This window comes from Corvus cornix, chromosome 2, assembly GCF_000738735.6.
Source record: "Corvus cornix cornix isolate S_Up_H32 chromosome 2, ASM73873v5, whole genome shotgun sequence".
Taxonomy (NCBI): domain Eukaryota; kingdom Metazoa; phylum Chordata; class Aves; order Passeriformes; family Corvidae; genus Corvus; species Corvus cornix.
In genome coordinates this window covers 80195628-80219356 of record NC_046333.1, presented here as the reverse complement: position 1 = coordinate 80219356, position 23729 = coordinate 80195628, and the positions used below count along the sequence as shown (strand labels likewise).

Sequence of the window (23729 nt, the reverse complement as noted above, 5' to 3'; positions counted from 1 at the left end):
ACAGAAATAAATAATGAAGCGATAGAAAGTATTGCTTTATATGTCTGTTATGTTTTGGGTAATATCCGAATGTCATATTTAGATACTATTAAAATCTCTGCATATCTCTTCACACTTCGAAAGTTTTGGATGTATAAATGCTCAGACCTTAAATTGCAAGTTCCTTTTTATTCTTCTCTTCTACACGTGCATGAAAAATGTGAAGATTAAAACATCAGAAATACTACAAAATGTTCTATAAATTCATTCAGCAAGGTAAGTCACCCTTTTGAAGGAGCTCTAGAATGATTCATGTGCAAAAAAGAAGCTTTGTGCTGGCCTTCCTTTCTTCAGCTGTTCCTGTGAAATGCAGATGTATAGCTGTGCCTCTGAAATATGCTTTGTATTTAAAACATTGTGAAATCAACCCCAAGTCTCTAACCCTTTCCTTTCAGAGACTACATACATTAGTGCAAGCTTTGGATGCGGACAACACATTCAGAAATAATCATTCTTCTCCATGTTTCTTAAATGCACATATATTTATTTGTGGGATATTGCTAGTCAAATAAAAGTTTTAAAATAAAAATGAGAGAGAATTTGAACTCCGTAAATTTCCCATAATGTTGTTAGGAAGTGTGATAGCCACCTGAAAGTCAGATTAGAGGAAGTTCTTTAATGGTTTATAAGCAAAACTTAGTTTTCTTACAGTAAAACAACAAGACTACAGTATTTCATAATAGTTATTGAACAACCAGCTTAAGTGAATGGTGTAAGAGAGACAGACATCCATCAGGGTCTGTATCAAGGTGCAGGAGCACACATAAAGGCAGAAAAGTCTGTGTGGAAGTGTGGTTTTCAGTGGCTGCTCCCATTCAGACAAAAAATCGGCCTTGGCAGTAAGTGGTAGTGACAGCACCTCAGCACACCTGTATAATGGATCAAGAACCTTCCATGTTGGAATGGTATGACTTGAGACATGTGTCTGGTTTTGGATCAGCTAAAAGAAGCAATATCAGTGCAATAAATCTTCTACTACTCCCATGGAGTTTGAGGATGGCTAAAATCATTTTATTTTTGCATCCTATTCCCTTAAATGTGCAACCTACTGTAGTTGATGTGACAGAGTTAGAGACTTGTAATGTAATTCACAATACTAGGTTTTAGAAACAACATTTAGTTCTGAAGCACAGCTACACATCTGCATTTCAAGACTCTGTCACTTTTCCATTTGTCCCATTCCTCCTGGTTAACTCATCTTTTTCACACCCACCACTCATTCTCAAGAAGAAAATACAACATATATTGCATAGTATAGCAAAAATATGAATATAGAGCATAATAGATACAAATTAGACACTGCTAAACAAAACCATGTGACAAAAACCCCCTTATTTTTGGCCATCTGCCAAAAATGTAGTTATTAAATCCAAAATGGAACCAAAAGACCACATTTAAGTAAAGATTTATTAGAAAAGTATTTGAAAAACACGAATACTTGAATGTTATGATGAGAATATCAAAAATCAAGTCCTTGCTTCTTTATTACAGTATTTTACTGGACGCAGGCTAAATACCTTATGAAAAAATGAAAAAAAAACAGCAGAAAGGGAAGAATAAATTGCTTTATTCCCAAGAATGCATATTTCTATAAACTCAATCACATGTTTTAGGAGGTCTGTACAACTTCCTAGAGAACAATTCCATTTGATGACACGCATACTACACTATCAGCTAAACAAACCTTATACTTCCAGAACTGTAGTGTTCTACAGGTCAGGAAGAATCTGTCAGTAAAATAAGTTAGCTAAACAAACTATTATTCCGGGGTTTTTTCCTTCTCTTTCTCACTTCTCCACCATTTTTACCCCTACCTATAACTCATATATTGACCAAATAATATAAAACCTATTAACTTCTACAGGATGAGTTTACTCATCCTGCCAGTTTTATGAGAACAGCGTAATAACTGTAATCTTCTTCAAAATAAAAAATAACAAAAAACGCCACCAAAGAAAAAAAGCTCAACCAAACAAACAAACAAAAGAACCAAACCAAAGACCACAAAACAAAACAAAAAGCCACTGAAAAAGCCCACCCCAACTGTTTCATGACAAATATTATCTTGTGGAATTACTGAAGAGTCAAGTGAAAGAAGGCTGAATAAATAGAAAAATAATATTTTTATTTAGGTACATCTAGTAAAACACAGGTATCCCATGGAATCAGTTGGATTTCTGTTACCAAATTCAACAAGAGTACAATTGGATTTTCCCTGGGGGAGAATACAACATTACATTGCTTTTGAGGTTAATATGCAAGTTACGTAACATGCATGCAAGAGAGGAATTTTGACATTTGACAAAGGTGCAACTAATTCCATATGTGTTTACAGCACAAATGTAGAATACATGCATGCATGCATTTCTTAAACATGTTCAAACTCTGTTTTGCTTATCTGTGTAAGATGTTCTGTTAGAACTGATGCACTTTTGTAAATAAAACACTCCTAAAAATGTATTTCTAAAAGTATTTGCTAGAATCATCAGACTTGATCGACTACCTGTGTTAAAACATTGAATTAGCATTTCTCCTATTCACTGCCAACATAGCAGTTATGCCTTCCAGTCTGTCTCCCTATTCCCAAATTCCCATCCAGCCTGTTTTTGGCCTGCTATAACCAGTATCTCAGATCTCCTTCTTTGATTTGGACACTGTGTACAGTAAAAACAACAACAACAACAACAACAACAAAAAAACCAGACCAAGAAAAAACCACAAAAAAAAAAACAAATGAAAACAAACCAAACCAAACCACAAAACGTAGAAGAAATTTATATAGCAGAATCTTTGGCTCCTTGACAAACATTGTTGCTCCAAGTCTGTTCTGTCAATAGACCACCAACAATCTGTCATTTGGAGACCTGAAATATTTTCATCACCACTGATCAAAAGCCAAGTAGTTCCTCCCTGGATATTTTTAGAGGGAAGACCTTGCTGAGAGAGTCTCAGGCAGAGTGATCCATCAGCAATGTCAGCCCGAGGACTCCAGTGGGCAGAACACAACTGTAGAGGAAACCCTGCTCCCCCTCACTAGCCAGTTCTCATTTGAGGAAGTAGTTACAAGGACTTCCACACAAGCAGGAAAATTAGGTTCTTTGAAGTGGCTTTGCTCAGCCAGCTTTCCAATGAAATGACACCAGCATGTTCAGGAAGTCAGATGCCAGGCCTCAAAAATCCAAGATGTCCCAAAATCCTAAAAGTAGGTCAAGTTTACGTTGCACTTAGCATATTCCTCAAATACTAGTGTTGCATCTGCTCACAAAAAAAAAATTAAAAACATAAATCTTATTCTGGAAATCAAACTAAATTTCTTAACATATCTGTGCAAAGTTTTATCCATACTAAGCTAAATTGAAGGCATAAAACATGATCAAAACCTGGAATTTTGTTTTTACCACACAAAAACAGATGTCTCCTCTGTTCAGTTCAAATACTGTTACTCTAATACACATGAAATAGAAGAAATATTTATTACTCACTAGCAAAAATTTACATCTCTTCAGACAGACTGGAAAAAAAACCCAAAAAAACCCAAAACAAAAAAGCAAGACCTATACATGCACTGTACCTCCAAGACTTAGGGATAGAAAAATAAGAATTAATAAGCAGATTACTCTTGGCTACTTTTAATTAAAAGGTATTCATAGAGAGGGAACATGTAAGCCAACTAACCAAAATTCACCCTCAAGAAAGGCAAAGAAGATACTTAAAGGTTACATTTTACACCATAGCTTTTCACTTCATCCACATAAAGTACTTGCTGGACAGACCTACACTAGATAAGACACACAGAATATAAGGAAATGTTTGTTCCTTTCTGAAATAAGGAGTATTAGCCATCCTTTGGGTGCTCATTATGAGTCTGCATTGAGAATTAAGTGCACAGGATCCCAGTGGAAACACTCAGGGGCTAACAAACTTCCATAATTTGACCAGAATTGCATGCTTTGGAATTCAATTTTATTGAAAAAACCTATGTAATGACACATATTAGGAAGGCCTATATACCTGAGAGTATTAAACAATTGCTTATCAGAATAGTGCATTATGCTTCACAAATATACTACGGCTTCATGATACCAAAGATTTTTTGGTATCATGACTCTGCTTTTAATGCCAGTTCTTAAAACTTGTGATTCTAAATTTACCCTTTGATTAGACATGCATGTTTCTAATTAAGCTCAACCTGTCCATTCTTCTTTGAAGAGATTAAAGTCAGAGTCCCCCAAGACTCTTGAGGCTCTATGCAATAATTTACTCATACTTGGTAAAGGCAGTAGAAGTCAGAAGTGAAAAATAAGTGCAATAAGATGCCAAGCTTGTCAGAAATGATTCCAACTGAAAATACATACTAGTGAACCTATCAAGTCTGTAAGGGACTACCATGTTTATTATGGCAGAAAAAGAGGAATTGGTGTTGCCTATCTCTGGCGCATTCAACTATAGGATGCTGTAAGTCATCAGTAAAATGAATGTATGTGTAGTAGGTAATCTTCGAGGTCTGTGGCAGATTACAATCCCTTCTTTTTTCCCAGAATGGGCCAAACTTTATCTTCTGAAAATCACACAGACATAGCTGAGAGGCATCTGAAATTGACCTCGTGATCCCTAAGCAGGAGGGGACTTCCAACCCTGTTACTCAAAATCCCATCTGCTGTGAACATAAACACAGTTAAATGTCAGAAGTAAAGAAAACAGAAGCCAACAGTCTTCTGTTGCTTTAAATGTAATGAAAATTTTGAGAATGCATTCTTTATTTTGACACTTTTAAAAAAGAGATGCACTATTACACTTCCAAGTTTTGCCCTGTACCATCAGATGACATAGATCAGCACTGCAGTGGAAACCCACATATAAAATCACGTTATTCTTGTAACTCAGGCTTCAAAACTATTTGCAGCAAGAATTCCACGATTCATCAATTACTGTCAACCTCCTTCATTAAAACACAAACTTTTTAGAATACCCAGAACTTCTTTTGTTCTAGTCACTTCATTTCTAAGCACACTAGGTCAGACAAGGTTCAGCTCACCATCATGGGATGATCAAGGATACAGGTGTTCCATCAGAAATACTCAGAAAGTATCAAATATGACTAATCATTTTGTTAAAATTCGTCAAAATGCTCACAGACTAGCCTAGATTTTGATTTGTAAGAATTCACTAGATATACCACTCTGTATTTAGTACCTACACTGTTCAGCAGCCCCAACTCCAACTTTCCATGAGACATCAACTTCTCGATTGCACAGAAGCTCACCTACTTTGGTACCACGCCATGCACAAATTAGATGATGCCATTAGGCATGTTCAAAAGATGCCCTGAAGCTTGGTTGGCGTAAGAAATGTGAGAAAGTGATGGTGTGATGAATGTCTGCAAGTATCTGCTTATTTAAAGAACTGACTCTACAAATTCTGGCATACAAGACAACAACAAGGTTTGTACAGACAAGATTTACCAAACCACTACACATGTTTAATCCTGAGCCATTTCTATTGCTGAAAACCTTTAAGCTGTTGTTTCCTTAGATAACCATTCTCTGATCTGGCTTTCTGCCTTCTCACTCTGCTTTTCACTGAATATGAACATCCATATTCTAATGTCATGACATTTTTCACACAAAAAAAAGTGCTCATGAAAAAGCTTTTGCCTTCCCATATGCCAAACAGGTAAAGCAACAGTCAACCTCTTGGCAAGAAGAATGACTATTTTTGAACAAGGAAATTTGACTGGGACAACAACCACCTGCTTTCAAAGAAACCTGACTACAACATGCCAGGATTTGGTTCATGTATGCCATCTTCAGAGAAGTTACACTCTTTGCTCACATAAATCTAAAATAATGTATATATTAAAAAAACAAACAAGCAAGAAAACCCCCAAAGCCACCTATAGATCAGCTAGCATACCAGAAACACACATACTCATGAATTCCAGCATTCTGGTGGAAAACTGTAAAGGAAAACTAAAAGGTTCACATGTTCTGTTTTCAACATCCAGTGCATGTTTTCTTGCCTTTCAGATACCCAGCTTCAAAAATTGTAGAACTCTTTTGGGAAGCAGGAATTAAAATACCTTGAAACTCATCGCCTGGAGCCTTGAGTTACCTCCCAGACCATCCTTGCCAGTCACCCTTCCAAAGTGCTTGCTTGTTCTGATGGAAAGCATACACTTTTACAGGATGACGATTACAAACTTCAGTCATCCTAGTGGAGCTAAAAGGTACAGCGATTTTCTACTACCAGACTGAAACTTATTTCTAATTATTTTCCCAAGTATCTTAGGTATTTGAAAGAAACTATCTAATATAAATGTAATGTAAATGAATGTATAAGGGTTAAGTCTTATTCAGTGAGTTTAAAAGAATTAAGAACCCCATCAGAATATATATTTACACTACCTGTTTATTTCATTTGGCTGCCTTCAAAAATTCAGCCTTAAAGAGATATTTTGGCTATTTAATTGAGTAACAGCTGACTGTATTAGAACAGGAGAATGTACCCATGGCTGAAAAAAGATGCTTATGTTACATTAGGCAGGCAAATTTAAGTTACACTGACAGTTTCCAAAAGTAATTTTCTTGACCAAAAGGAAGTCGCTGTACTGCAAAGATTTTTGGGAAATGAAGAAATCAACTGTAAAGTTGGCAAGAAAAAAAAAAGAGTGGAAGAGAAAAACATCAAAAATATAGGAGGGGAAAATGCCAAATCTTCTGCCACAGAATATTTTATGTAAAGCTCCTTTGGGTCCTAGATGTTCTTGATTTTGCATGCTACGAGTCAAACTCTGCATACTTGTGGCTTCTTAAAATGAATTAAAACAAGTGGAAAATAATGCATTATATAGTAGAATTATTATGATTAACACAATAAACCAAAATAAAATGTAACATCAAACATGGTAATTTTATATATGAATTTTAAAAAGTTAACACCCTTTTGGCAGCTCTAAGAAGTACAAAGTTTTGAAGTTCCATTAGAAACCTGGGGGGTTTCTTGGGGGGATTTAGGTTGGGTGGTTTTTTGGGTTTTTTTCAGAAGCTTCAATAAAATAGGCAGTGACCAAAAGGACAAGATAATACATTCTGTTCAGTGCTTTATGTGTCTTGAAGTTATTGCTTATTACTATAATAGAATTTTGTGAAGTAGAATGGGCAGATTAAGAGTCAGTAGGATGTACTAGAAGCTACCATGCCAAGAGCAATTTGAACAAATGTTAAATGCTCGCTCTCCTAGATAATGAAATGTTTTTGTTTCTTAGTTGTAGACTAAACTGGCAGTTTATATAAGAAAAAAAATCTATTAACATGGCAACTGGTTTACATACAAACAGATACCATATTTCCTTTTCAATACTATTGACCTTAACTTTTGTCCAGCATAGATCCAGAGAATCTGCTCAGGCAACCTGCTTTTACTACCCATTCACTACACAAAGTTAGCACATCCCAAGGGGATAGAAGAAATTGTTTCACTGTGTCATGCTGCATTCAGATTTCTTCCTAGGTAAGCCTCACTACCAAGGAGCCATCTAGCCAAAGGGTCCTGTGGTTCTGCAGTGAATGAGCTGAGGACTACATACCTGTCCTGCATGCAGACTTCCTATTTACATGAAAGAAATTACTTTTCCCATCATGCCCTCATGAAAAAAGGTCAGAAATATAATGTTTTTCCTGGTATAATGTCTTCTGTCATGACAAAAGCAATTTCTTAAGAGCAAATGTGGTTTAGTCCAATTTGAGAGTCATTCTGTCACTTCAAAAATAAATTTTCCATATTTAAAAATGCTGCTTGTATTAAGGTCTATTGTTTACTTGTATGTTATTAATTATTCTACTAGTAAATTTAATATTATTCAGTTAAATAAGCATCCAAAATTCATCCTGTAATAAGATCTTAGTGAAACCTTCAAAGAGGAAAAACAATCACTTTCATTTTTGTAAAGCCTCAGCTGTAACTTCAAATATCAAACTCTTTGTGACTTACAAGGACTATCAGTAAGTATCAAAACAACAGGTCCTTATTTAAGTAAAGAGTACTGTAATAATGCATTTTCCGTATCTTGCTGCTACTCCTGAAAACAGTTGCTTCTAGGATAGAAACATATGCCTAAAATCTGAACGAAGATATGCTGGAATTTCCACAAGTGATCGGCTCTAAAAATCATATCACACTGAACCATGAAATAGAAAATGTATCTGAAATTTAGTGCAAAATTTAACACTCATGAGTTCCACTGATTCTGTTATCTGCTCCATTTACATGCCAATCTACACCCCTACCTAAAAATGCTTTTCTCAAAACCCTTAAAATAAACTACTCCAGCACTTCCTTTGTAGCATAAGTTGATTTTACACGTCTTGAGAAACAAATACTCAACACCGAACCATAGCCATTAAATTGATACCATCCATCAGCAAAGGTAAATTATGCAAATCAGAATTATGCAAACACCTTTCTTTTTTAGTTGCTACTATTTCTATTTTGTGCAGCTGTCTGTTAGAGCTCATTATGTGAGGATGAAATTATTTTAGTATCATTATCAAAAAAAAACCACAGCAAAAGTCAGAGGCTTGTCACCGATGAGGTATTTATTGCTTTTAACATCTATTAAGGCAGCTGACAAACAGAACTCGAGCACTGTAGCTGGAGTCCTCTCCCAAAAGCATCTTTCTTACAATCCACAAAAAGTCATGCAACTGGCATTTGGGAATAAATACTTTGCTTCCTACCAGCAGCTTTGGGGGGTATTTCCCTCGGTACATATACACAGCACAGCCCGCTACTCCTTTTTTTTCAAGCCTCTCTTATATAACAGACTGCAAAAAACCATCTCTGAACAACGTGATCAAGATGCGATCTCCTGTTTTGGAACTACAACGTTCAACATAATCACATTCAACCCAGTCCCGAGCTATTAATCAACTTCTTACTAATGATGATGATCGATCGCAAGTTCTCTGCAGTTTTGCAGCTGACAGTCAGTCAAGGCTCCCAAAGGATCAGGTCACTCACAGACCGAAATGAGACAGCTTCACCAACTCGGCTCAGAAATTAGTCTTACAAGAGTATTTGATCATCGTAGGTTTTGCTTAAATATCACAGTCTTTCTAGGTGGTTTGGGTTTAGTGTTGGGGCTCCTCCCCAGATAACCTGTGCAAAAGGCAACAAAAGCCGAAAAGCCACTTGAGTCTCAGAGGCCCACAAGTAGGATATACAGCAGCTTTCTCTGGAGACCTGCCCTTAAACCCTTCATGCCATATCATTTATACACTGGCCAACTAAGTAGGCTGTCTGAAAAAGATAAACCCAGCCTACATGAGTTACATAATCAGTTTACTTTTTAAGACAGGATGAATATACCCTTAAGTACAGAATGGCAAAGATTTTTTTCCCTCTCTTGATTTTGCAAAAGACACAACAGACTTACATAAACTCCATATAATTCTGGGTTGTCCTCTGTCTTGAGGTACATAAGTCTTGACATACCCTATGGAGAGGTTTGCTACAAAGCCGAGCTCAGGCTGACTCACTGTTTTCACTTTACATATAGGCTACCTATAAAGACTTTGAAAATAAACCTGCAATATGAAGTTTTTACTTCACCTTTTTATTGCCAATAAAAAGACATACATGTTTTAAGGGGCACAGATGTCAGTTTCTACAGCCAATAAAGTTAAGAGCTGGGTGATCAATAAAGGAGACTATTCCTTTCTAACTATTTCTTCCAAGTTTTGGATTTTTTTTTTCTGTAATGCATAGAGTGACACCCTGAATCCAAACAAAGCACACCCCAACAAAGTAAAAGAAAATGTATCTGCACAAGATACTGTATTACACTCTTCCATGCATTAGTCCTTCCAGTCCCTCCAGGGGAAATTTAACATAGTTTCTAAAATTATCTCTCTCCAGGGTTTTTCATTTTTCTCCAAGATCCCCGGCCAGATGAATTTGTGTATTGCATGTACTGCCTGTGCCGCTGCACCTCCTTCCTCTGTGGTGACTTGATTCAGCTGAAGCTACGATTTGACCGATCGATGCAAGCACATTACACACCAGAATAAGAGTAAGGTAAGGGTAAAGGAAAGAAAAGCATCTCTCCTTTCAGCCATTAAATATAGATCAACGAAACATCACAGTGCACATCGCGGCTCCCCTCCCCACCCCCTCCGCCCGCTCCTCGAGTGCAGGATTTCGCAGACGGTGGCTTCAAAGGAAGAACACACACCCCACACACCCCTCCGCACACACACAGACACACACATAGACATACACAGGCAGCACAGACACACAGAAACACGCAGCAGCCGTCGCTCGGAGCCGCCCCAGGGCCCGGGCTCCGCGCAGGGCCGGGTGCTGCCCCCGCCCGCGGGGTCCCCGGGCCCCTTCTTCTTCTTCCTCCTCTTCCTCCTCCTCCTTCTCCCTGGCCCATGACTTCACTGCTGTAACGAGCACATTAGTGCAGGGCGTCGGGAGACACGGTGCCGCGGATGCCCTACATAAGCAACGACTAACGTAGAAAGAAAGGGAGGAAAGCGATGGAGGGGGAGAGGCCCGGGAGAAAGAACCATGAGGAAATAACGCACTTTGTTACCTTTCGGCTGAAGGCACAAACACCTCTCCTTGCAGCCCAGCCCAGCCCCGCTGCCTCGCCGAGGGGAGCAGCGCAGGACCCCGCACCAAGAAGAAATATCACGCAGGCGGGAAGGGTGTGTGGGGGGGAGGGGGACGGACCTGGCACCATTACGGTGCCTGTCGTACTCACCGATCGGCGCCGATTCAGCCTGCTTGCTCCCAAACATATACCAAAACCCAAGAGCAAATCCTCAGTCCGCTAGGCAAGAAAGAAGGGGGGGGTGGGGGGGCGAGCAACGGCCCCGGGCTTCACCGCAAGGTCCTGACCTTGCCCAGCTGCAGCATCTTCGGCTTGCCCCCCCCCCAGGGCTTGCGTGTGCGCCCGTGTGCGCCCGTGTGTCCCCGTGTCCGTGCGAGCGCGCCGATCCGGCTCCGAGGGGCTCGGCCGCAGGACAGCTGCCCGCTGGCTGCCGGGGCGAGGAGGGCTCGGCATCCACCGCCCCGCCGCTGGGGCGAGGCGCGGGGCCGCTGCGGCGGCGGCGGCTGGGGCAGGCTGCGCGGCGGCGCCGTAGCGCAGCGCGCCGGGCGGGCGCACCGGCCGCGGGATGTGGCCGAAGGAGACACAGCCGCCGCCGCAGCATCTGCCGCCGCCGCGCTCCCGCCCGCCCTGCCTCCCTCCCTCCCTCCCGCTTGCCTCCGCCCCTCCCTGCCCGTCCCCTCCCCAGCAGGAGCGCGCCCGCCGCGGCCGAGCAGCCGGCGCTGGGGGGGAGAGAGGGGGGCCGGCGGCCCCGCTACCGATGAGGCGCCGCCGCCTGTGCCGGGCGGGGCTGAGGTAGGGCCGGGCCGGGTCCCCCAGCCTCGCCGCAGAGGGGCGCGTCCCCGTGTTCCCCCAGACCCCTGCGGCCGGGGTTTCTGATTTACTAGGGAAGGGGGAGGCAGGGCGGAGGGCGCAGGTGTGGGAACGCACCCTGGGGCGAGGGTCGTCGGTGGGGAGCAGCCCCTCGGCAGTGACCGCGGCTCCTGCTGTCATGGGTTGGGAACTTGAGGTCTGCCAGCCAAAACGGTGACAGCAACAGGGAAGCAAGAAAGAGCTCGTTCCTCCCCGGCTCGTGTCTACCTCGGGTCTCTGTTCCCATGCTTGGGAAACCTAGGTGGGAATCCTACCATGTTTTCAGAAGTCTTCTTGCGAGCAAATAGGGTAAAGAATATGGGAGTCATGTTTTACTCCTGTGCACGCTTAACCCTTCGTTGAGAAACTTGTGTGGAATGCAATTGCGGCGCTCACCTGAAAGTTGCCGCTCCACGGCTCCTTTCAGTTCGCCGCTCGGAGTTTTGGCACCTGAACAAAACCACCAATTTTTGGGGGGTTGTTCCCCGGGGTAACCGCTGCTAATTCACGCTCGCAGCGGGCTGAGCATCAGCGCGGCACTGGGGAAAGGCACAGGCGCGGCCGAAGCATCCGGGCAGCGCCTACAGCCGGTCATTTGTTGCCCGACCCCGCGGTCCCAGCACCTGCCCTGCAGGGAGGGACCCGCGTGTCTCCGGGCACCAGGGGCGGCCAGGCCGGCAGCTCCCGCGGGACACGGCGGTCCCATCCACCCGCCCCGCGCCCCTCTAGCCCCGCACGCCGCGCTGGATAAGTCATGACGGATCCCGCAGCGGGCTCGGCAGCGGTACCTGCCGCCGGGCTGAGCCGAGGCAGCAGCGGTGCGGGCCGACCGCCGCCACCGGGCTGCACGGCGACTCGCTGCTGCCACCTCTCGCTTGGCGTTCTCGCAGCTTCCCCAAGCTTCCTGCGGGCAGGAGCTTCACCTGGCTGAAGTTCCGTTTCTCCTCACCGACGGATGGTTGCGTTGGCTACCCCTCCCTTAGTCTCACGGGAAGACCGGAGGCTACGTCTTCGCAGCTCCGGAACGCCTTGTTTTCGGCCTGAGGTCACTTTTTTGGGGGAGGGGGGGTTTATTTCCATATTTATTGGACCATATAGATACTAGTATATGTCCCTTCCCTGGGTTACGTGAAGGTGGCCCATACACCTGTGACAAAATCGGTAAGTTACAGCTGAGGGTGATTCAGCCTGGCAGCACACCTCAATGCCAATCCAGACTTTGCCCAGCTACTAGGACTAGCAGGAAAAGCACCTCTAGGTGCTCAAAACTAGTGTAAACCCCAAACGTCATTGTCAGGTTCTAGTATGGCATGTCTCAATGCCTACTGAGTTGCAACTGGAGGAGAGCTTGCTGGTGGCAGAACATAGTGGCCAATCCAGTCTTGACTCGAGCAGAGAAGCGACCAACTAGCTGATTGTCAGAACTTTTGGTTGGACCAAAAGTTTGTTTTGTCTGCTAAGTGCAAGACCCTGGGTTTGTGATTCCCAGCCTGAGACAAACATCTAACTCTGAACTGAAAGCAGTGTATCACCCAGTAGTTATCTAGAGTCACTATCTTGCAGTTAAACTTCAAAATGCACTTGATAATAAAATTACTGGGTGACACAGTATCATAGACACACCATAGCATCATGTGATCCACCTTCTGCAGCCCAGCCTCTTTTTCAGAGCTGAAAGGTCTTTCTGTCAATAAAAGTAAAGGAGATTGAAAGACTTGAAGTAGGCTGTGTCCTCCTTCCATTCCCCCTCAAATATTCCCATGTAATAGCGACATTTCATGGCCCTGGGGATTGTACACATCTGACCTAATTGTAGGATGATGAGCAGTGTGTGCCAGTGAAGAATGCCCCTAAGACATCTGAGTCTCCCCACACTGCAGAGGTTACCTAGTTGGCTGTACCGATCTGAGTAGTTGGTCTGGAAGCTGTTAGCCTGGAAGTTAAATACAGCAGCAATGAAGGTATATAATAATGTAGACCCCCTGTAGGGAAAGTGAGGCCTGGAGGAAGAAGGGTTTTGGAAGAATCTGGAAGGTTTCTGAAATCTGCTTTTTTCTCACAAGGTTTCCTCCTTCCACATCATAATTTTGCATGACAGGGATTTCATCTTAAGATGTCACAAGATTCAAAAAGCTTCTCCTTTTCCTGTCACTTTCCTCCCCTGATTCTCCCTGCATCACCTTTTTAATGTTTCCTGATGCCACATGAGGTCAGAGAAGGGGCTGGGAACAAACCCTGCTTATAGATATGGAGAAATGGAACAAGGGAAGTAATATTCCAAGTTTCAATATGGCCTCTTAATGCTGTTCCTGCTGTCACAGAGGAATGGTAAAAGAGAGCAGTGAGGGGTTAGAAAGTGAAAAGCAGTGGAATCGACTTCTGGAAGAGGTTGCCCCATCTGTAGTAGATACCGTCCACCAACTTCATTCTCGGTGACTAAATCTCTTCTTCTGACAAGCCAAAAGCATATGTAGGTGGAAGCTGTTCCCTTTTTTTGGTCAGTTCCAGATTTCTCAGATACAGAAAGTCTCTTTAGTGAGGCTTCTCAGGTCTGTACCTAGGAGTGATGTATCTACCCTAATCTTTGGTTAACTTCCTTGAGGGTTTGTTCGAGTTGAGGTTTTTTATCTTTTCCTTGAAAAAGATGGAGAAAGAAAAGGAAATTGCTGTATCAAGGCAAATATTTTCTAGCACAGGAACTGTAAAAGCATCTTTGCCATTTGTATCTGTGTGTTAGATTTACAAAGGTTCTTGAGGCCTCCAATTTCGATTTGGTCAAAGTAATGACAAGTAAAAATTTTAGAAAACAGAAAAAAAGAAGTAGTAACATGAATAGAGTTAAATGCAATGATAGAATTTTCAGATAGTTAGTTCTCCAAATGACTGTATTATGAAAAAATTAGTGGTAGCAAATTGTTCAAGCTTAGGCTCAAAGGTTACATCTTACAATAGGTGGTTGCAGCAATACTTTTCCCATCCTGGTAACTAAATATATATCTATTTCTTTATGAAGAATTTCATCATGAAGTAAAGGATGAAGCTAGCAATGGAGGAACACAGGGAAAAGTCCACTAGCCAACAGTTAGATAAGTCATCTAAAATATGGGACACCTAGACATTAGTTGTGTCTGCATGTTCTGTCTCAACATAAACCATATTTAATTTTTGTTTGATTCTTCTTGGAATACAGTTTGGTAGCTTGAATTTTTGGACAGAAAGGAAAACATTTATTTGCCATTTTGACTTTAAGATTATGTTTAAATTTAAATGTGTACTTCATATGAAGATTGTTGAGATCCTCTGTCATGGTCCAGGTCCAGCAACTTCCTTTGTCATGCTGAAGTCAATGGGAACTTTCCATACAAAAATGTAACTGAAGTAAAACTACCTAGTTTTATGTAATATTTTCATATTTCAGACAATCTTAACAAGGAAATTGGAAAAACTTGGTTTTGCCCTTTTTAATAAACCAAAAAAACAGCCAAGCATGAATAGTTTTTCAAGTTTAGAGCAATATTTCAAAGAAGTTACTGTCTTATCCCTTTCTAAGAATTATTTCAAGGTGAAATTATTAAAAGAAATTGACAACATCCATTGAAATACATTTCAGATAAGAAAAAGCATGTTTCTTGAGACACACAGTATGGTATCTTAATGAAACTAAACTGGTAATGAATTTCAATAATTGGTCCAAATTTCTTCTCTCTTATTTGACTTGGATGTTATCTTTAAAGAGTCAAGTCATCATTGAATTATAGTGATACTATATGTATTTTCCATTTCTCCTAAATTGTTGCACAATATTATATAACAACAAAGTACCTGTAAATCCTGGGATGAGGATGATTTTCTATGCCACACTGATGACATGACAAGAGAAGGTTTGCATGATTGTATTTGCATAAGTTCGTGTTCTGATCTCATGGAAATATTCTTTTAGCAGAGGTCTCCTAAAGAAATATAAGGTATTTTCTATTCTGAGGAACACCTGGCTTCAGCTAGTCTGATTATGAGTAAATTATTATTGGAGTGCTAAGCTTGACTGGCGATAGGAAGATACAATTGAATTTGTAGTACCTGCAGATTTTGTAAATGAATCTAAGTTTGCATTGGGAGAGTTGGTTTTTATGTACTGAAGACAGCTCTCAGATCCCTAGGACCTGACTGAGATTTTCTTATTCCCAGCTTCATCCACTGATGACCAGAAAGGCAGTTATGAAAAAAATCTCTCTGAAACAGCTGGATTAAAATATTATTTGGACCTACTGTACTTTAAGAAATCATGGTAAGAATTACTATTTAGCTAATAGCTGCCATTATTTTCCTAAGCAATTTGGCATTTTGAACATAGCAGATTTTCACATGAAATTTTACAAAAGGCTAAAAATTCAATTGAATTCTATTGTCTGTGTCAGTCACAAACAATCAGAACTCCTGTTCAAGGTATAGTAAGGGAACTGCATTTTTTAATAATAAAACTTTATCTAAGTGTTCCTGATTAATGAGCTATTCGGACTTTTGCTTAACTTCAAGGAAAAACATAGTGAAAATACTAAGAGAGTAACAGAGAATTTGCTTCTTGTTCCTATCGATTAAACACATCTGATTTAAAGAGGGGTTGGGGTCTTTAGTTTGTGGGGTTGTGTTGTGGTTTTGGGATATTGTCATGGAACATGGAAGGCCAGAAATTGAAATGAAAATTAATATAGTGTAAAAATTGTTCTTTTCAGCATCCAGTAAAACAAAGTTTGCTGTTACAAATTCATATATCCTGTACATGCATAGGCTATACAAAGAGCTGAATGTTCTAAAATAATTTGTAAACCCTAACCACATGAAAAAAAGTAATTTCGCTTTGTCTTCACATCAGCCAATATTACTAGCAGTACAATGTCAACTCAGCTGCAAATTACAATCTATGGTTTGGATATCTATGGATGTTCAAAACCTGTTTATCCCTATTATTGTCAACTGAAATGCCAAGCCATTCTCAGGATGCATTCCTTAATACATTTACAGCTATAAAAGCATTTAGGATTAAGGTATAACATCTACAAAACTGTATTGTACCTTTTGGATCCTTTTTCCTCTTCACTGTACTTGTATATTGAATAAATCCATCACAATGAAAAAGACCATCCTGCAAAAAGCCAAGTAGAAATCTTGCCATGGATTCAGAAAATGATGCTGTTTGAATAAAAGTTAGTGAAACCTTGATTAATTGATTATCCTTTTATTTAATCCAGTTATGTCTGAGTTTTACTTTGTATCTTTCCACGGTGTAAAAGACTGTCAGAGTTCAAGGAACCAGTAGATTGGTTATCTAGTTAGACTTCATGTTACATAAGACTGAGATATTACCTACCCTGAAGGGAAAATTAATGACTTGGCATTGTGGAATTATGGAATGCTGGATCATTTTCTAATCTATGCTCTATTATATTTCGTCAGTATCAGGAAAGATGAAGCTAGTTTTACTTGGCTGTTATACTCCATGAATGTCATGCTCCAAAAGTCACACACATTTTCCTTTTCCAACCAGCACAGTTTTAATTTTCTGGAGAGTCTTGGTGTGTTTTTCCAATGCTCAGGAGAGCTTCTCATCTGACACCTTTTCAGAACCTTAGTCTCAGTTTCATTTGATAGTTCCACTAACAGCTCTTGTGAAAACACAAACTTCTGAAGCTCCATGGGTATACAACAGTTAGCAAGGACAACTTGCAAGAATTCTCTTATGTGGCATGTCCATGAATGTCTTGTGTATAGGAAGACACATGGTAATATTCCTGGAGCTTCTTGGGTGTGCTCCTGGGGCATTCAAAGCATTTCCCCCACAAGTGGCAACAACGCTGAAGTCACAGATGAGGGCTGTCTGGAGAGCACTGGTGGTAATGTGGACACAAATTCCTCCTGTGCATACTGAGGCCCAAAATACTTAATTTCCTTTCGTTTCTCAGCTGAACTCTTCTGCACTTCACAGTTGTGCAGATTGCCTCACATTTTGACCTGATAATTCCCTCTGCCAGGCCTCAGTTCATCTCAAAATAGGTTGGACTGTGTCAGATCATCTGATTCATGCCTACTAGCCAGTTTTACCACCTTTTGCTAGAGGCTATCTTGCATAATTGGCTGTCTCTGGTCCAGTGCATGATTTGTCCTAGAAAGAGATGTGTTTGTCATCATCCCATAGAGTTTTCAGTAGCAAGCTTACTTCTACAAACTAAGTTGCCTTGAAGGAATAATTTTCAGCAATGAAGGAAGACCAGTTGCTGCAGTTTAAATGGCCATTCACCTAAGAGTTGAAAGGTTGACTGTGCAATGGATGAGTGCAATACTGAATTTTTCCTCTGAAGGTTTACAGGATTATTGTTTTCTATCTGGGGAATTAGATTTTCACAATGATGTTTTAAAAATGGAAATAGTGAAAAAATCTGTGAGACAACATTTAAACGATTATAAATTTTTCAGCTTGGTACCTTTCTTAAAGGCTGTTGCTCTGCCATGGTTTTTGTGATAGTTTTCAGCACATCTTTTAAGTGCATCAAGAAAATATGTGGTCCATAAGGGGCAGGATGTGTTTTCCCTCATTTTCTGTTCTATTCCTGCTCTTTCAATTTCAGGGTAACAGATTTTGAAGGAAAACTTGAGTTTCTTACCCTATGCTTTTTCAACAGAAAAACTCACTGCTTATTTTTGTGTAATCCTGTTATGCAAATCTCTGTATTACTGCACACCTGACCTCCCTTGTGATATTTTTAACTTAGTGGAAAACAGAAAGATATGTTTTATCAACACCACCTGCTAAAATTAAACAGAAAACAATAACTGAGTTTAGTATTTTTTTGCCTTTTATGAAAGAAGAAAAAAATGGAAGTAATAAGCTGTAAAGTAGTGCCAAATTCTAGGAGGGAAATAAGATGGTTTATGATCCTAACGTAAAGTTTTTATTATTACTATTATTATTTATCAAGTACTTATTAAAAATGCATTTATATAAATTTATGTAATCAGTCATTTTTGCTGAATTTTGGAATTTCCACAACTTCTACTGTGGCCATACTCTATGAAAACAACTGTACCTGTTCAAAAGTAACATAGTCAGTCCCAGCATCAGTCCTTTTGGAGAGACATTGAAAGTATGCTGTGACAGCTGTAATGAACTCAACAGCATGAATCCTTTTAAAGGGAGGAGTAAAGCCTTTTAACTGAGTTACAAAAAAATCTTTGACATTTCTTATGTCAACTCTGTCCCTAAAGTAAGTTACTGTTGTCACATACAGAGTTTAGATGGCAAATCTTATCCTTTTTCACTCTAGGATATCAATTTAGAAATTTGTATTAGATTCAGTGACCTTTGGTTATGTTTATGTTATTTTGTGATGCCTGTGAGATTTTTCAGCTGTTATAAAGCAGCAGAGAATGGTACTGTGGTTTTGGAAGTTTGAACATACTCTGTAGAAAAATCCGGATGAGCAACTATCCATCTTTGGATTCTTTTTTCCTGTTGCTTATTCCAATGAGTGATTGACAATGTAGTTGCCAGCTTAACCCAATGCTGCATGAAACAATTGTGTGGCACAGAGTAGGCTTTGAGCTTCATACCCTTAGCATGAATTTTATGGCTAGACTATACTTTCACTTTGTTAACGTAGCTGTTTCTTGTAAAAGAACTATTGAGCCACAGAACAAAATGTAAGGGATGTCACTATGCAGCCATGTTATTTTAGTAGTACATAGTGGCTAACCCCCCTACTTTTCAAAAGATACAGTTTTTGTTTTCATACACAGAGCTCAAAAGAAAGAAGAATCATAGAATCAAAGAATGTTAAGGGTTGGAAGGTACCTTGAAGATTTTCCAGTCCCAACCCTCCTGCCATGGGCAGGGACACCTCCCAGTAGACCAGGTTGCTCAAGGCCTTATCCAGTCTGGCCTTGAACACTTCCAAGAATGGCACATCCACAGCTTCTGAGGCCAACATGTTACAGTACCTCACCCTCACAGAAAATAATTTCTTCCTAATACCTGGCCTAAATTTCCCCTTTCAGTTTGTACTCAGTACTCTATGCCTCTTTATAGAATGCATTGTGTGTTTATCATGGCAAGCATTAATTTCAACAGTGTGTAAATTTTATCCTTCACTTAGGTTTCACATGTAGAAGTCAGGTACTACAGTGAAGAAAAATCCTTTGATCCGTAAAGGATGTTTCATCAGCAGTTGTTCAGCAATTTGTTCTTCAGATATAATATTACATTAGTCTATTATAAGAAAAGTGATCTGGAATTTTTACAGGCCTAATAACAATCTCAAGACTGTCACAGTGATAGGGATAGCAGATAATTAGTGTGTTTAATATATATATGAGGTGGTCATTAGACCAGGTGACTGAGGGTCAGGATAGTCTGTTACAGATCTTCACTGAGACAGGATATATCTGTAGCTTCCATAAAACAGGCTGGTTTCTACTGTTTCACTTACTGAATGGGAGTATCAAACTTGTTATACTAGACTGAGGTTTTTGGATGAGAAACAACATATAAGCAAGATGGAAAACTCCCCGAATATAGGCAGTGTACTCCAGAATGGGCAAGTACAAAGAGCCACCACAACATGAACTGCTGTGAAAGGCAGACTGCCCTGACTATGGCTTTTTCACAGGCTTCTCTTCTCACAGTGGTTTGTCAGATAGTGTCAGTTTTCCCTCTTATGAGTAATTGGCAAATAAATATGATGTTACTGGAAGAGGTGAAGTAGCCCACCAGATGCTGCAGATTAATATATTTTTTTATGAAGAATGACCCAAACTAGGTACTCCTGACCATTATAGCAACAGTCCTGACTACTCTTTCAGGCAGTGGATGATCATAAGGCTTCCAGAGGAAGGGGGAAGGCTTTTTCACTTATTATGTCAAAGGTGCCTCCTTTGCTCTTGATTTCTTGTCTCTATAGATCCATGATCACCTGATTTCACTTCAATGTTATTGTCTACCTCAGCCAACTGTGCCAACCTTTGTTTTTAATCCCCTAACATCCTATGGTAAGTTTCATCCATTGCCTTAAAGCCCCTTCAAGATTCTGAGAATGTTTGCTTTTTTCTGAGAGACCTGTGACACTCTTTTTCCCCCTCCGCACCTCTTCTTACCAGTTACAAAAAGCCCATGGAACCTCTCCAAGGCCTTGAGTCATTTGTTCAGTTGTGTTCCTCAATCTGTGAGCTGGGAGATCTCATCATAGATATTGTCTCTGTTATCTCTTTTTCCTGAGGGTCTGTGTATCTAGGTGGGGTTTATTACTTTTTCTGTGTCTTCTCTTTGTTTTTTTTTCAACAATATTCTCAAGAAATGTCCTTACATTACAAATGTCATATATCCTTTGTATTTCACACAGCTTTTACCTTCCACCAATCCTTACAGTACTTGTCATTATTAACACAATGTTTGAGCAACTAGAGCTCATCTTCTTAGGCGAACTGATCTAGATGAAAAAATTAAGCCAGTTCGAATCATTTATGAAGAGGATTCTGAAGGTAACATCACCTGGTGGTCTTTCAAGCAATAAAGTGTGCCTTTTGCAGACTCTGAAGAGAGCAACAGCTACATAAAATTACTTTGATTTTTGCAAAGTATTTTACTGGTAGAAGAAATGCACTGATATTAAAAGAAAAACACCCCTGGTAACAGCAAATAACTAGCCACTTGGATTATATAATAATTTAACTTGAAGACTCAAAAACAACTCCAGTCCTGTGGGCTTTTAAAATACCCAATAATCTTCAGATATTTTAGTGGTGCTTTGACAGTTTTTTTGCAACAGCAGCCGAGACAGTCTGCATATTCTGCACAGAATTCCCAATATTCAGCAAAAACTGGTAAGTCAAAATATTTTAGCTGTAGCACTCTACTTTTCCCACGGTATCTTCTTGAGCTCTTTCTAGGTAATTTCCCTGCTGTAGTGCCTTATGTGAGAACTTGCTCATGCAACTTCATTTCACATGATGTTCTTTAACTGTGAATCGAAATTATTGAAAAAGCTCAGTTTTCAATAATTATTTTCTCCTACAGAAAGAGAATACTTGAAGAACACAAACCATTATGTGAAGGAAAAACCCCAAAGGAACTGGACAAATTTGTCTCAATTTTGACCTGTTGCAGACAGTCTGTCAAGGTATTCCATGTACCTCAACCCCTTCCCAGGGGCAGATTACCTTTGTTGTTGTGTCTCCAAGTGACACAAGCCAGACCTGTACTCGCCTTAAGGTGTTCAAATTTTTGAATAAGCCATTAATTTGATGGACTTCATTAACCTAGAGCTCTAGGCAGTAAAAGAGTGGGGAGGTGGGATTTAAAGCCATTTTGGCCTTTCCAAGAATTATGTTAGGAAAGCATCCTACAATCCTAGATATAGGAAAATATATGGATGAATAAAAATGGTTTCTGAATGACATGGCATAGGCTGTTGCAGCCTACAAACCTTTAAAACTCATGTGAAAAGAATTGACATTGCATATTGCATAGTATAGCACAGCAAAGAATATCTTCCTTGAAATGGGTGATGATTTTATTCATTGCAGATTCCTAAGAATTCACAGATTGAGGTAATTTCCCTCTAAATTCCATCCTCACGTGCTAATACAGCCAGCTAATCTAGAGGTTGAATATCCACCAGGTCTACTGCAGATACGTTTTGAAAAACTCAGGGAAGGAATGGTTGCTTCTGGAGACAATAGTAAAGAAGAATTGTTGTCTAGGTAACTATTGTTTTCTGGTATTGTTTACCTATAGAGTGGATCCCATCCTTTTCTGAAGTGTATCTGTAACCATTAAATACTCCAAATTAGGTCCTATCTTACCTAAAATATTTGATGTAAATAGTTGATATTAAATTTTCTCCTTTTTTCTTGGTATATGGAGAACAGTACTAGGTAACAGGTGCACAGTGTGGACACATGGATGGCTTAAAACTGTGCTTTCAAAAATGATCCTCTGAGAGTAACTGTTTCATGCTTACATCATTTATTTCTTCCCATAGGACTGACTCTAACAGTCCTTTTGTTTTTCACCTTTTCACCTTTTACTTGCACAACAGCACACTGCATTTCTCACCATTCAATTTTTTTTAAAATTGTGGTATCATTTCTGCAATTTATCAAAGTAATTTTGAATTCTAATTTTATGTCTCAACATTCTTGCAGTCTCACCTGATTTCCCATCATCTGTGCATTTAATAAGCTTGTTGTTACTTTAGTATCAAATTCATTAATGACAAGATTTAAGTAAAAACAGATTTTGAGTAGACCCCTTCTACTGTGGGTGGGAATTCATTGATAGATACCCTTCTGACTACAGGTTTCCAACAAGATTTACACCCACACTGTAGCAGATTTTATCCAGATTGTCCTGTAATAAATTTTGTCTACATCATGTCTCCCTAACCTGCTTATAGAGTATCATGTAGGACACCATTAAAAGTTTTTATTATTCTTGTGATATGAAATGTATTTCTATGTTCCTGTGTTTTCATTCTATCCACAAGTTGCATCACCCCACTGTAGGATAATTGCATTGGTTTGACACTTTTAAATTTTTTGCAAATCCACATTAGCTGCTATTAATCCTGTAATCTTTCAGTCTCTTCTCTACTTGGATAATGGTTTAGTTACTTGTATCAAGGTTACTCAGGGTCCACAGTGAAGCTGAAAAATCTGCAAAATCCTCGTGAAATTGTCCAGCTCACTTCTTTTTGCAGTTCTTAGGGTTAGCCTGCATTTAGGCCACCTCTTGTCCCTGTAAATTTTCAAAAATAACTGCTAATGAATGTGTTTATTTCAGCCATTTTTATAAATATTTTAGAATTAAATTTATCAGGGCCAGCTGATTTCCAAACAGTTATCTTACCTAAAGGTATTCACACCTCTTTTCCCCTTTATCTAGGCTGAGATCTTATCTCATTGGTGTGAAGTAATCAACTGTGAAAGCCAGGGAAAATCGATGGGGAATTTTGGAAAGGCAAATTTCAAAAGGGGCACAAAATGCATGGGTTTTCATCACTGCTGGATAATGAGCAGGGTTTTTTTCCTACACTTCTGCTAGCAAGCTGTGCATATGTTATGGGGATATGTCTTGTCAGTTTCAGGGGATTTATACTTAGGTCTTTTGTTTCCATATGCTCACCTATGTTATTTTATGTTAATCTTTAGCAACCTGATTTTGTCTTTACTTCCTGGA

General features: G+C 39.8%; 1 protein-coding gene and 1 long non-coding RNA gene across 9 annotated transcripts in view; one reads left to right on the top strand and one right to left on the bottom strand.

The window, feature by feature from the left end:
* The window catches only part of CTNND2 (catenin delta 2), a 655093-nt gene extending 643954 nt beyond the window's left edge, over nucleotides 1-11139 (bottom strand). For 2 of the 8 annotated variants that reach the window (XR_005604669.1, XM_039571875.1), the window contains exon 1: nucleotides 10808-11139. Coding sequence is in view for 6 of the 8 variants with exons in the window: in XM_039571875.1 (XP_039427809.1) it covers nucleotides 10808-10844 (37 nt within the window). In the remaining 2 variants the exon portion in view is untranslated. Of the gene's footprint in view, nucleotides 1-10636; nucleotides 10786-10807 lie in introns of those variants that run through there. The other 6 variants (XM_039571842.1, XM_039571853.1, XM_039571865.1 and 3 more) reach the window with 4 other exon arrangements.
* A 210-nt stretch (nucleotides 11140-11349) lies between these two features.
* Nucleotides 11350-23729, top strand: part of LOC120409836 — a 41152-nt gene continuing 28772 nt past the window's right edge. The window contains exons 1-2 of the long non-coding RNA XR_005601657.1: nucleotides 11350-11449; nucleotides 15692-15791. This is a non-coding gene — a long non-coding RNA (uncharacterized LOC120409836). The remainder of the gene's footprint in view (nucleotides 11450-15691; nucleotides 15792-23729) is intronic.